We start from the raw sequence: 14,399 nt of genomic DNA on the forward strand, positions 1-14,399 counted from the left end.
TGGGAAGTATGGACCTCCTTTACAATCCTAATGGCCACCTTCCTCATAGGGAGTTGCCTTCTGCTTCCCTAAACATGGGGTGCGTGTAAAGGGGTACCCAGGAAAGAGAATCTGATAGATTTAGGTTTATATCCCAGCTTTGTCCCTTAGGAACTGTGGGACCATGGCCAAGTCTCTTAACTTCTTTGTGGTTACAGAGACCTTAGGTATCCTCATTATATAGGTGAGGAAGTCAAGGCTTAAGTTAAGAAATCTGCCAAATTTTACATTGCTATTAAGTGACAGATTTGGATTTGAGACCCACATTTGTCTGATTCCAGGGGCTTAACACTTTCTAACAGCCCTGCAGCCCTGTGTGACTCTAGGTTCCCCTGTGTCATTATTCTAAGTACACATGGTCCTGGTGAATTAGCAGCAACTCAGAGGTGGCCACTGTCCCTGCAAGTTTCTGCTGGATAATTTAAGGTCTGGCTAATAAATATACGGAAAAGAGAAAAAAATATGGCTGGCAAATGACTTCTGAGTACCGACACACCTGGCTTCTTAGAATTTTTGCAGCTTTCCCATAACTCTCCTTCCTATCTCCAGCCAAATGGAACACAGGACACCCAACATTCCACCATTCCCCCAGCACAAGGGATCACTTACCCCAGGCTGGTGGGCTTGAACCTCTTTGCAAGGCCAAAGTGTATCCACACCTGTCGCCTGGACAGAGGTAGGTGGTGCTTCTGCGTTCCACGCCTGCATCATCCTGGGCTTCTCCATAGACCCTTGGTCTTGTAAGCATAACCCAAAAGGTTAATAATAATCACAACAGGCAGCCCATCATTGCCTCCCTGTCTGGCTGAGAGGTTTACAACTTAAAGTCATGGCAGAGGAAGAAATTGGCTCAATCACTCAGAGTAATGGTACATGGAGAGCCAGTTGGGCATGACTGCTATTTAACACAAGGAAACCAGGCTGCTGCGCTTAACATACGCACACACTAATAAACACGTCATGCTACGAAGTGAAAATCACCACCACCCCCTGCCCTCCCTGCCTTGCTCTGCATTTGCCTGCTTACCTCACCCCAACCCAATGAAGGGGACAAGAGTAGGACAATAAGGCCACAAATAGGTGCTCACGGCTACAATTATGTCAATACTCACAGGTCACCTTTCACTTTTTTAAAAAGATTTAAAATTTATCACAAGACCTTACCCCCAATATTCGTAAGTTATTTTGTAGGAAGAGAGTGGAAAGAAAGATTACCTGACGTCATCCCTAAGAATAGTTAACATTTTCAGATCTTTTATTGTGGGCCAGGCCCCCCTTGTGCATCTTCCTAGAAAGTCTAGTGAGATGGGTACCATTATTGCCCCTAGACTACAGATGAAGACACTGCAACTCAGGGAATTCAAATAATTGACTCATGACCTAAGAGGTGGTAATATTTGAACACAGACCGTTGTGAGTAAATCGGAGTCCAAGCTCCCAGCCTTTATGCTACATTGGGTATTTAGGCACAACGGAGGAAGAGGAAGGTGAGAAGATCATTAACTCAACAGTGCTCTCAACAATTCTAATTTTATTCCCTAAGGTCTTGAATAAGTCCACATTACGATGCCTTCCTACCTTCATTGCCACACCTCAAACATGAACTCTCAAATGTTACCATGTGCCATCTACAGCAGACACAGATAAATCCCACAATCACCCTTTTCCCCATAGAGCTCATAGTCTAGTAGAAGAGGCAGCTGGAGGAAAAGAGGTTCACAGAAACTGTTCAGATATCTCATTTTCCCCTTGGCCCTGTCCACACAGCAGGCTTCAGTCTCCAGATAGACCTGCCTTATGGATAACTAGGTTGTCAAGAGAACTTGAGAGAAGTCCCTTGTCCTAGGCCACAATCCAAGCTCAGACACTGTGGTCCTGCTGCTTCTGTCAAATGAAACAAAGTGTATTAATAATTCAGGTATCCCTAGCTCCTGTAAGAAACAAACCCCAAACTATATAATAGCTAAAGACTAGGGTAGCCAGATTTTTAAAAATGTCAATTTAAATTTTAATTTCAGATACTTTTTTTGTTTGTTTTTTAGTGTAACCTCTCTGTGCAATATTTGGGACATACTTATACCAAAAAATTATTCGTCACTTATCTGAAATTCAAATTTAACTGGGTGTTCCATGTTTTATTTGGCAACCCTGCTCAATACATCAAAGATTTATTTCTTGTTTATATAAAGTCCACAATGGGTGTTCTTAGTAGGTAGGCAGCTCCCCTCCAATTCCATCTTGGCTCTACCATCTTCCTCACTCAGTTTCCAACATAACTGTCTTATATGCTCATGGGGTCCACTCACAGAAGGGAAGGGGCATGGAGGATTCCACACGGGAATTTTGGTGAGCCAGGCCTGGAAGTGGCATTATGGACTTCTGCTCACCATCCATGCATTGGCCAGGATCAAAGTAAATTGAAAAATGTAATCTACTGTGTGCTCAAGAAGGCATCTGCTGAAAGCCTAGCCAGTCTCTGCCCCACCTGGTCATAGCAGAGCTACTCTCAGCACTTGTGTCTTCTGCATGTCTCAGGCTGCTGCTGGGTTCAATGGGCAGTCCTACACCCATTAGTGTCCTTAGCAGGGGATCAGAAGCTCTCTTCTCAGCCCTGGCCTCATTAACGAACAGCTACTTGGGGTTGGGAGTACGAGGCCATGATGGGAATAATGAGCAGTGTGATTCAAATCAATTCATTTTAATTCAATGCAATTGAGCATTTATCAATGTTCCTAGAATATTGAGAAAAGCTTGGTTCTAGGCCCCTGAAGGGTAGAGAAATTGAAACAGAAACTCAGTTATAAGTTCAAGGAGCTGCATACAATTAAATTCAATCACTAGCCCTAACCCTAATTTATATCCCATCGATATTTCAAGGGTCAGTGACAAACCCATAGGTACACAAAAAGTTCTGCCCTAAATAGTGGGATACAGAGTGGTCCCTCCTCTCCTGAATTTCTAAAACACTTGGTGCATATGTTTGTTTGTTCATTCATTCACTTATGTAGGCATTCATTCAATTAGTTCACTCACTAATATTTAAGAAGCAGAGATATATTGTATTCTGAGATGTGGGAATGGGAATGTAAATTGAAAAAGATTGAGACACTGTCTTCCAGAAACCCAGAACTCAGTCAGATACAAGACAGATGGTGGTTAATACTGTGATAAACATTCAAACAGTGCTAAAGGACCTCTGGGGAGGGGGATATTAATTCTGACGGGAGGGTGGGGTGAAGATTCCATCAAAGATCCAACAATGACTTCCGAAAGAGACAACTGAACTTGCCCTGACCAGGATGGCGGAGTCAAAGGCCTGGCTCAGAGTCCCCAACAGCCTTCACCTTGTCTCCCACCTATTCCTCCCTAATAGGAGAAAGGCAGTGAGTTTATCTCAGGGGATAACTCCAAAGCAGTCTTTCATTTTATCTTAAAAAATTATTCAAATTTTGAATCCCACTTCACAGAATACCACTGTTTCTTTTGCTATAAAAATTTTAATATAACTGGCTAAATTACCTGTCACTGAGTAAAATTATTTCATCTTGTGCACCCCTTCTTTTGAAGAGTAACTTCTCCAGAAATTCAGCTTCAGAGAGTATATGACTAGAAGTTCAGTTTTCACTTACCTTTTGTCTTTTTTCCTTGTCAGGAAAATGAAATATTCTGCTTTAAAGACTCTGAGACTGATCATAAGCTTGGTGAACAGAAAGCACAATAATCACAGATGAGTCCTGTACGACATGAACACAGTAGTTTTCATGCACTTTTCTCACATCAGCGGGGAGATATACAGAATAGTGCAACTTAGACATGAGTGGTATTTCTGGGCCACGGTGCTTCTGGTGGGACCTCCAGTGAGTGTGACTCTGGTTGTAAAAGAGCTACCAGGACTGAAATCTATAGGGATTGAAGTCTGGAATTTGACACACCTCACAAGTTAAATAGCCTAAGAAAATGTTACATACTTCCCTCTTCCTGGTCTCTCCACAATGAAACACCGAAGTGTTAGGAAAGCCCCTGTTTCTGATCAGGATTTAGGGCTTAGATTTCAGCACAGAGCCTGGGGATTTAGCTGTGGGACTCTGGGAGTCACGCTGCTTCAATTCACACTCACTATATGGAAACTGCACCTCTCGACAGCTACAAGGCTTTGAAAATGAGACTGACTTTCTCAGAATAAAGTAGATTTCCAGGGTTGCCAAAAACTGCTCAGTGTTGGCCGGGGACCTGTGTGTTTGTGCTTATGTGTATCCAAAGGGAGAACACGCCTTTCTCTTATGCGCAGATCCCTTTCAAAGACAGCATTAAGAAATTATGCCCAATAGCTGACAGCAACGGTGGCTATGTCTTACCCCAAAGCTTTGTCAGAAACCCCATAAAACCTGGCTCAGGGTTTGTGACACCCACTGAAATGCTGTGCTTCTTCCATAATAACCTGAGCTCTGCTGCTCGTCATTAAGGGACCTCTCTTATTAAGCATCTCTTTTTTAAATGGCTGCCATCATCTGGTCCCAGTGTACATTAAATCCCATTATAATTATAAACACACTTTCCCATAACATCCGTTGCAGATTTCATCCACACTGCCTACCCCTTCAGGGCATCTTTGCACTAATAACAACTCAGATTTGCTATTTGAGTTGACAACATTAGGTCCCAACACCATTTGCAATATGCTGGGGAGAGAGAATAGAAAAAGCTTTCTGTTCCTCAATCATAAAGATCTTGGGGTCATAGCAACTCAAGGCCTCAAGGGCTAAAAGAAATAACCCCTCTTTGTCTCTTTTTGAAAGTCATTCTCTGCCCTAAAGATGAACAGCACTAACCAGGACTGGTGGAGGGGGGTGAGGGTGAGGAGAGGGAGAGGACGGAAATTACTAATTAAAGAAATAATCTTATTTGGTTTTCTGGGTTTCAACTAACCAGAATCCACCTACATATCACTTGATTATTTCCCCCTCTGTTTTTTGGAGGGGGCATCTAAGGAAGTGACATAAAAGAATTAAACATTTTAAAAAAGGCGAAACACAGAAAACTATCGACATACAGGGTGAGACAAAAGTAGGTTGACAGTTGTGAGTATGTGAAACAGTTTATTTATTTATTTATTTATTTATTTATTAAAAATATGGAACGCTTCACGAATTTGCGTCTCATCCTCGTGCAGGGGCCATGCTAATCTTCTCTGTATCGTTCCAATTTTAGTATATGTGCTGCTGAAGCGAGCACTATTTATTTATTTTTAAGATTTTATTTATTGTTTTTAGAGAGAGGAGAAAGGAGGGAAAAAGAGAAGGGGAGAAACATCAACGTGCGGTTGCCTCTCCCATGCCCCCAACTGGGGATGTGACCTGCAACTCAAGCATGTGCCCTGACTGGGAACTGAACTGGCGATCCTTTGGTTCACAGGCTGGCACTCAATCCACTGAGCCACACCAGCCAGGGCTATTCTTGTATTATTTATTAATTACTGTATTATTTTCCATATGAACACCTGTAAACCTACTTTGCCCCACCTTGTATGTACTGAGGGCAAATTTGACTCTGCTTAACTTTTTTTAAAATGCTCACTTTAACCTTACCCAAGGATATATTTTTTTTATTGATTTTAGAGAAGGATGAAGAGGGGGAGAGAGAAGAAGAGAGAGAGAGAAAGAGAAACATCGATGTGAGAGAGATACATCAATTGGCTGACCAGGGATCAAACCTACAACCTAGGTATGTGCCCTGACTGAAGACTTAACCCACAACCTTTTGGTGCATGGGTTGATGCTCAACCAACTGAGCCACCCGGCCGGGGTGACTCAGCCTAATTTTTGACATCATGTGCATTTAGCTAGTAGATAGTTATAATAATGACCTTAAAGCACTGTAAGAGCCTTTGCCACAAGAAAAGTACACAACAGGTTTGCTGCGTCTTCCCCCAAGGGTCCCTAGTGAGGTAAAGATCTGAGAGTGCATGTGACAGCCTGGTGCATCCTCCAGTGGCAACTTGGAGTTCTCAGTGGTAGAGGGGACTACTTGTTTCCATTGATTTACTCTTGCCTCTTTCTCTGAAAATGCTTCATCCCCCACTCATCACAAGGTTTTGGGGAAATGCACAGTAGCTTCTCCCCAAAGGTTGGAGGTCTTGACTTATTTATCATGGTAGGAAAGTTTACTTTTAAAATTTAAAACTATTTTCCAAATGAGGAGTTGGAACAAAATGAGTTGCAATATTCCATTAACACTCAATCAGAATACTTAAAACGCCACTACAACCTTCTTCCTGGGCAGCTGTTTAGTTCAAGTTTTATTGTAATTCAAAACACCCTCCTCCATTTCTGCCTGAGATTTTGAGGAAGGATGGAAAGTGCAGCAATCCTTGAAGATCTAAGTCTATTTACCTGGGAGCCTGATTCAGAGGAGAACTGTCTGGTCCTAGGCTTGGCTGGTTGCTGCACAGAACTTGGCCTCAGAGGAGTAAGAGGAGATGAAACATGAAAAGCCCCCGTCTCCCACTAGACCAGTAGGATTTTCTATCCCACTAGAGACTGTATAATCTGAAGTTTAAGATCATCAGGAGCTTTGCAGTCAGAATCCTCTGATTTTAAGCTTCAGCTTTGGTGTTTCATAGTTGTGTAGTCTTGGGTAACACACTTCATCTCTCTGAACCTGTTTTCTCATCTGCAGAAATGGGGGAGTAAAAGCACTTGCATTAATAGGTTGTTATAAGGATTAAATAAACAACATAGGTAATGCATTAAGATTCAGAGTCAGTGCTCAAAATGAGTTATTATTCCCACTGTCTCCTTCCTGTAAGATCTCTTAGACCTGATATACCCTCCTCTTCCACAAACTGAGCTCTGACTAGCTGCTGCCAGTGGGAAGTATATGAATAAAAAAGGAGATGAGGGAATAGGGAGATTTAGCAATGGAATTCCATCCAAAGGTCAATTCATCTATTCCCCTGTCTCCAACATGACCTCTCCCCAGAGCGAGGGCTCTTCTATTTTTAGGACCTGTCAAGAACTGGTGTCCCAGTGTCTCTTACCATATACCCTTCAAGAAAAAAAGGAAAAAGAAATCCCTACAAATATATGAACATTAAAGTTGTGTGTGTGAGGGGCCTGGGGGGAGAGTGTGTTTTCTCTTGTAATTTTCCATCCTGCTTGTTTTTAGGTGCTGCCATATGAAATCTCTGAACTGGGGATTCTCATCAGCCTTCCGGGGCCCCAAGGACATAGCTCTGGCTGTAAATGGTGCCAGTTTTGGTGGCAGAGCTGCTGCCGCTTTATCTGGGCCCAATAAACCTTATCAAACTGCTGTGCAGCCAGCCTTCAGCGCTAAGTGGAAATGCTGGGAGCCCAATGCTGGCACTCAGCCCGCAGCCTCGCCTGCCTTCCTCCTTTTTGTTACCTTCTCCACCTCTTAAATTCAGACATTAATCTCTCTTTAACACTTACTAACAAGGGTTGGGCTTTTTAATGGGCAGAGTTTATGAAGCAAGGGAGATTTTCACATAGAGTGAATATGGTATGGAGGTGGGGGAGTCCAGTGCTATGGAGGAATTGTTTTTTCTTTCCCATTGTCTCCAGAGATACTCTCTTTCTCTGATTTGAGGATTAATAGAAGATTAGGACCAAGGGCTAATTGTGTGTTTCTTATGCTACTGCACTTGGGAGGGGCTCCTAGTGGATGTGGACAGTGAGGCAGGAACCTTTAGTAGGCACCATTTAGGCAGAAATGCAGTTAAGTTTAATGATTCTCCATTTCCCTGGTGAGGCATTAGGAGGGTCTTTTCTCCTCCCCTTGCAGGCCAGTTCTCTTAACTTTCTTTAAATCCCTTTGCACTTACAGACTGCGTAGACCTTAGCTAGAAAAATTGTCTTTATTGTTAATTAAAAGGAATACCCAGGACCTGGGCTTTCCCATGCATCAGGTAGGTGTTGCAGTTCCAAGAGGACTGCCCTCTGCCGTCCTCTCCTTTTCCCTGACTCCCGCAGGTCCCAGCACTTTCCTGGGAGCAGGAGACAAGACCGATGCTTGCTGGGATGGAGTTGCCTGTCCTTGGGACTACCCTATTAGCAGCTCTTGGGAACCCAGATCAGTTCTGATTTGTAAACTTTGCCGCCTGGCTTTTCGCAGCCGGAAGCAGATTTTTTTCTTGTCTCTAGTTGGCTTCTGCCAACTTCCATGACCCTACAGTTCCTGGGGCATGATTTTCCGTCTGGGGCAGCGCCAGAGACACACATGGGGATGTGATTATACGTGAGTCTTGCGGAAAACCTTTGACCCACCCGCGTGTCAGGGACAGAATATAGAGACTCAGGACTCCGTGATTGAAACCCGGCATCCCTGGCTGCGTGACGTCAGGGGCTGACTGTCCAGAGACACCACCACTACGCTTCTGAAGCTTAGTTGGCCACCGCGGCCTGCACCCAGAAGAGCGCTTCCCACCTCTTGCCCACTACTGTCGTCAAACTCCAGGGAAAGAGGGGAGAAAGGGACTCTCCAAGGGGGCTCTCCGCCGCTGGGGAAGGGCAGATTATTTCTGGTGCTCTACTCCGAGGTTAGTGAGCTCCACTCTAAAGTGGAGCAGCCAGCAGCTGAGAGGGTGAGGCACTCGGGGGTCTGGAGCTTCTCCAAGTTTTCATCTCCCCCTGAAGACTGCGCTGAAGAGGGCACAGGTCTGGGGAACTGCTTCCAACCAGGTTCCTTGGGGGTTAAAGCCGAGGGCGCGCTTAAGACTGAGAGGGATAAAAGATTCTCTTAGGCTTCGTCCTCAGGTCTCAGGGGTCACGACAGCTAAAATCGGGCGTCCACTTCCAGCGCTGGATTCCCGCGGACGCTCTCTACTTGGTTCACCAGGGCCCGCGAATCCTGCGCCTGGAAACTTCTCGCAATTCGTTTGCTCATCGCCCAGAGGCACATCGCAGCCGGGAGGCACAGAAGGCCTGAGCTAGGGCTGGGAAAGAGACCCTCTAAAACCGACCTTCAGCGTGCAGAGGATGCAGCCCTGAGCCCGGAGCAAAAGTGAAAAGCGAGATGACATCCCCTGAATTGGGGCAAACATTGGAGCCAGGGACAAAACTCTGCTCCTGGAGAAGAGTAGGGGAAACAAAACCCGTGTCCAGTGGGAATTAAAAACCCGGGAGTTGAAGGTGGGGGCTGCTTCCCGCACCTCAACGCCAGTGCCCCCAACTAAGGATTCCGAGCCCGTGGCACTCTTCTCCTTGAGCTCCTCCTTTCCTCTCCGCTTGGCCGGTGAGCGGCGGCCGACGGCGCCCCAGCAGCAGCTAGATGTCAGGCGAAGCCTGGAGCGCTGCGCGCCGGGAAGGGAGGGGATGGGAGGAGAGGGAAATGAAGGGGTGGGGCGGGGAGCGCGCGTCGGCTTGGCTAGTGCCGGGGGGTGGGGGGAGCAGGGGGACGGTGAGGGAAAGGGGGGTGTGTGGGCGGGCTAAGCCGGAGGACAGGGTGGGAGGTGGGGGGGGGGGCAGCTGTGGGCAAAGCGCCCGGCTCCGCCGCCAGCACTAAAGATGGAGAGGCGCCGGGGCCTCGCAGGGGAGGGGGCTCAGCGTTGACGTGGGACGCGGCGGAGGCGCCGAAGCCGGTGGTGATTTGCTAACCTCGCAGCAGAGAGGAGTTGAGGGCGATGAGAGCGGGTACTGCGAACTGCCGGGCGATGCCGCCGCTGCCGCCGTGATACCGAGAGCAACAGTTCTCCAGCAACACCCCTCCCCGACACTGGCACACCCCCTCTGCCCCCAAAGGCACGCACACCCACCCCACAGCGCCCGGCTAGGCAGCGGTGAGTGAGGGGCCGGGGAGGTGCTCACCGCCCAACGAAAGCCGTGCGCCGAGGCGCCCCTAGGTTGGAGAGGTCTGGGGGGCGCGTTCGCTTCGGCCACTCGGCCACTCGGCTTGTGCCTGGTTTTATTCGGCTTGTTCCTTTTCTGCTGCTGCAGCCGTTGCCACTACCGGTTGGGGGTCGGCTAGAACGAGGAGCCCCGGCTGTCAGCTTGGGCGCAGCTGCCACCCCAACCCTTCCACTCCAGGGCACGGTCAGGGCGAGAGGTGGGGGCAGCGCGGTCTGCGGGGGCTGAGGGCGGGAGCGGCGGGTTGGGGATCGGGAGGCTTTGTACCGCCGGCGGTCGGTGGAGGAGCCGGGAGCCGGTGGGTGCTCATATGTATGCGGACCGGTGCGCGGGCGCGAGATACGGTGGTGGTTTGTGTGTTTATTTGCTGGCCGGCTGGGAAGCTAGAATTGGAGGATCAGAAGAGTGGATCTGGGGGGAAGGGGAGCAGGACTGGGACTCGCCTGGGTCTGTTTTTCTTTGAAAAACGCGATGGGCCCCCTTTCTTTCCCTTCTTGATTGGACTTGATCCTTTCTTTTTAAGAGGGAGGGGCGGCCGTGGCGGAGCTCCGGAGGGTCTTCAGGGTTCCGGGCCCTCTTCGGCTCTCGGCGGGACTGGCCGTGACGCCGGAGCTCGCCGTGCGCTCCCGGTCGCAGTCGGTGGGTGCCTGGCTCTGCACCTGATGCTTTCGGGATGCCGTTCCCACCCCGGTGCGCCGGGAACTCTCTTGCACAGCCCCTGGAACATTCCCGCGGGCGCTCGAAATGCGTGCGGTCTCGCTGGCCCACGGACCCGCTGGAACACACAGACGCACTCTGTACCGACTCACTCGCCGGTTCCCCGGTACTCGCGCACTGTGCCTGGGCCGGGCACGCTGGCTGCTTGGCGGCGCCGGACCGAGGCCGGAGATCCTGCCCGTCGCTCCCGGGGGTCACGGCCCTGGGTCGGAGAGGGAGGGCCGGCGGATTTCGTCTCGCCTTTTCTCCCACAACTCTCGGTGGGGCTTTTGTGCTTCCCCTTCGCGGCGGGGCGGGTCCGCCTCCTCGCCGCTCGCCTAGGCGCCCAGCCTGCCCGACTTTAGCTTTCCGTCCCGGTCTCTTTCGCTTTTCCTCTTCCCTAGTCCGGCTCCTTTTCCTTCTACCGTCTGGCTCCCCGGGAAAAGTTGTTTCTCTAAGTTTGCCGAAGTCGTCTCCAAGTCTCCGGGGGGCGGGGGGGTGGTGGTGGCTGGCAAGTTGGGGTGTGTGAGAGCGCGATCGATCCTCTGAGCTCGAGCGAGTTAGCGCCGGCTTTCTCCCGCGCCGCCGGGCTGGGCGCTGCAGCCAGCGATGTCCGAATCGCCGGCGCTGAGCCGCACGGGTCGGGGTGACGGTTGACTGAGAGCAGCCTGATTTCCCTGAGGACCCAGAGTTTGTTTTTGGGAAGGAATTCAGGTAGCCCAGCCTCCATTCTTTCCATTGCTCCCTCCTTATTCTCAGAAACCCGAAGTCTGCGGGAAAGCGTATAGTGGCAAGGCGGGCATGAGTGGCCGTCCCGAACCCTTGGTGGCCTGAGTCTAGATACCAGGGTGGGCAGCAAATGTGTCTTAATTAGCCATGTCCCTACCCCTTCCCGCGAGAGATTTATGGCTCTAGAATCCATGTGGCCCCTTCTGAGGGCAGAAGCAAGGAGGGTTGGTAGAGTGAGTAAGAACCCTTGCTTTGCTTTGCTCCTAGTTCATTTCACTGCAATATTGACCACGGCAAGGCAGAGGCTGGGAGGGAACTGGGCCTGTGAGGTCTATCTAACACTCTTTTTAAGGCTCAGGAGTTCCAGAGCCCTGTTATTGATCCTGAACAGCGCTCTGGGAGAGGCCTTTGTCTCCCAGTCCTGTCTTCCTTCATACTGGTTGTAACTCACACCATAAATGCTGGTGCCAATATCACTTACAGCACCCTGGGGCAACGTCCAGCATCAGTTGCTGCTCCTGGACTTGCCCACTCCTGGGAGCTTGTGGAACACACTTGGAATTCATGTTCTTGGCATGTACACTCCTGGGTGCAAGAGTGCATATTTCTTATAATCTCTCTTCTTAGGTTCTCCATGACCTGTCCTTCTACATTTTATAGATCCTTCTGTCCACTGGGCACTTGTGGGCAGGAGGTAAGTGCAACATGTTATGTAAGTGTACACCCACGTGTTAACTCTCCCTCTCTGGTTGGTGTATACACACATGAATGCATGGAGTTCAGATTTTGGATCACACATACAATAATTTTGAGGCACCTATGGGTGGAAGTGACCCAAGCTAATGTGTGGGTGATGTGTGTGTGTTCCTGTTAGTGTCTAAAAAGGGGATCAGGGTCTGTGGGTCCTTTTCAGTGCTAAGAAGAGTGGAAAGACAGAGGCCCGTGATGACACTGGCTGGTGGTCAGAGGATGGGCCTGGAGGAGGCCAGCCCTTGCCCATAGACTTCTGTGGGCCAGGACTGCAGGCTGCTTGGCCAGCTAGGCTTGACTTTACTCCTGGGGCTACCACTGTGAAGCAGGGTTTAGAAAAACTTTGCTTTGAAGATGAAGGTTGCTGCATAGGGGGCTGAGAGGGAAATTGAGTGCTTAATTTGAAGGGGTTCAGTTTACTAATTTTCAGTAAGTGCTGGGTGCTTCCTCCTAACATGCTGGCCTTACACAGGATCCTCTCTGCCCCCACTTTTAGACTTATAGAAAGACCAGGGCTTAGAAGACTCCTCTGTCATTTTCAGTTTACTTCACCTAACAGTGAATTAGGCATAGGTAATGGCAGAAGTTTCTCTTTGTTCTCATTTGTGGGTTTGTGAAGGCAGACTCCCAGATTTCCAGGAAGCCCCCTCCCTCTCCATGAAAATCTCTGGGGTTCTCTTGCTGGGTGACTGAGGGCAGGGTGCTGTGTTGTATTACTTGAATTCTTACTTTTAGGGGCACAGACTAATCTGCCTTTTGTTCTGTCATCTCCTTTTTCTCTTTCCCCTTTTTCCTCTCTAGCTGTCTCCATTGGCCTGGGAAACCTACCCTGCCCCACCACGCAGAGCCAGGAAGGAAAGAGAGCCTCATGCCTAAGCTGTGGGGAGCACCATGGATCTGACAAAGATGGGCATGATCCAGCTGCAGAACCCCAGCCACCCCACGGGGCTCCTGTGCAAGGCCAACCAGATGCGGCTGGCCGGGACGCTGTGTGATGTGGTCATCATGGTGGACAGCCAGGAGTTCCACGCCCACCGGACTGTGCTGGCCTGCACCAGCAAGATGTTTGAGATCCTCTTCCACCGCAACAGCCAGCACTATACTCTGGACTTCCTCTCCCCAAAGACTTTCCAGCAGATTCTGGAGTATGCGTACACGGCCACACTGCAAGCCAAGGCGGAGGACCTGGATGACCTGCTGTACGCGGCCGAGATCTTGGAGATCGAGTACCTGGAGGAACAGTGCCTGAAGATCCTGGAGACCATCCAGGCCACAGATGACAATGACACAGAGGCCACCATGGCAGACGGTGGGGCAGAGGAAGAGGAGGACCGCAAAGCTCGGTACCTCAAGAACATCTTCATCTCAAAGCATTCCAGTGAGGAGAGTGGGTATGCCAGCGTGGCTGCACACAGCCTCCCTGGGCCCGTGACAGACCAGAGCCCGTCAGTCTCCACCTCATTTGGCCTTTCAGCCATGAGTCCCACCAAGGCTGCAGTGGACAGTTTGATGACCATAGGACAGTCTCTCCTGCAGGGAACTCTTCAGCCGCCTGTAGGGCCCGAGGAGCCAACTCTGGCTGGGGGTGGGCGGCACCCTGGGGTGGCTGAGGTGAAGACGGAGATGATGCAGGTCGATGAGGTGCCCGGCCAGGACAGCCCTGGGACAGCTGAGTCCAGCATTTCGGGTGGGATGGGGGACAGGGTTGAGGAAAGGGGCAAAGAGGGGCCCGGGACCCCAACGCGGAGCAGCGTCATCACCAGTGCTAGGGAGCTGCATTATGGGCGTGAGGAGAGTGCTGAGCAGCTGCCACCCCCAGCTGAGGCTGGCCAGGGTCCCCCAGGCCGACCGGAACACCCGGTACCCACAGTAGAGAAACATCTGGGCATCTACTCTGTGTTGCCCAACCATAAGGCTGACTCCGTGTTGAGTATGCCGTCTTCAGTGTCCTCTGGCCTCCACGTGCAGCCCACTCTGGCCGTCTCCATGGACTTCAGCACCTATGGGGGTCTGCTGCCACAGGGCTTCATCCAGAGGGAGCTGTTCAACAAGCTGGGTGAGCTGGCTGTGGGCATGAAGTCGGAGAGCCGGACCATCGGGGAGCAGTGCAGTGTGTGTGGGGTGGAGCTTCCTGACAACGAGGCTGTGGAGCAACACAGGTAGGTCCCTCGCCGGCCCCACCTGACATCCAGGCCCAACTGCTGGCCCTGGCACACTGTCTTCGTACATGGCTGCTCCTGAGGCTTGGGGCCTGGCTCCCCACCCTCCCTATTTGTTTAAAAAAACACTTCTTTCTAAGTCTTGGGGCTGGGGGTGTGCTTTCTA

General features: G+C 50.0%; 1 protein-coding gene and 1 non-coding gene across 10 annotated transcripts in view; one reads left to right on the top strand and one right to left on the bottom strand.

Moving 5' to 3' along the window:
* Positions 1–5,164: 5,164 nt before the first annotated feature.
* On the bottom strand, positions 5,165–5,271 carry LOC129086176 (U6 spliceosomal RNA). The gene has a single exon (XR_008530780.1). It is a non-coding gene; the product is annotated as a U6 spliceosomal RNA (small nuclear RNA).
* Positions 5,272–8,282: 3,011 nt separating this feature from the next.
* The window catches only part of ZBTB16 (zinc finger and BTB domain containing 16), a 191,762-nt gene continuing 185,645 nt past the window's right edge, over positions 8,283–14,399 (top strand). Inside the window, exons 1-2 of one of the 9 annotated variants that reach the window (XM_054592243.1) lie at positions 8,283–8,593; positions 12,876–14,233. In XM_054592243.1, coding sequence (XP_054448218.1) covers positions 12,966–14,233 — 1,268 coding nt within the window. In that variant the 5' untranslated portion in view covers positions 8,283–8,593; positions 12,876–12,965. The other 8 variants (XM_054592245.1, XM_054592242.1, XM_054592250.1 and 5 more) reach the window with 8 other exon arrangements.

Source organism: Pteronotus mesoamericanus, unplaced genomic scaffold (genome assembly GCF_021234165.1).
Source record: "Pteronotus mesoamericanus isolate MK-2021 breed Mesoamerican mustached bat unplaced genomic scaffold, CSHL_Meso_final scaffold_36, whole genome shotgun sequence".
NCBI classification, from domain to species: domain Eukaryota; kingdom Metazoa; phylum Chordata; class Mammalia; order Chiroptera; family Mormoopidae; genus Pteronotus; species Pteronotus mesoamericanus.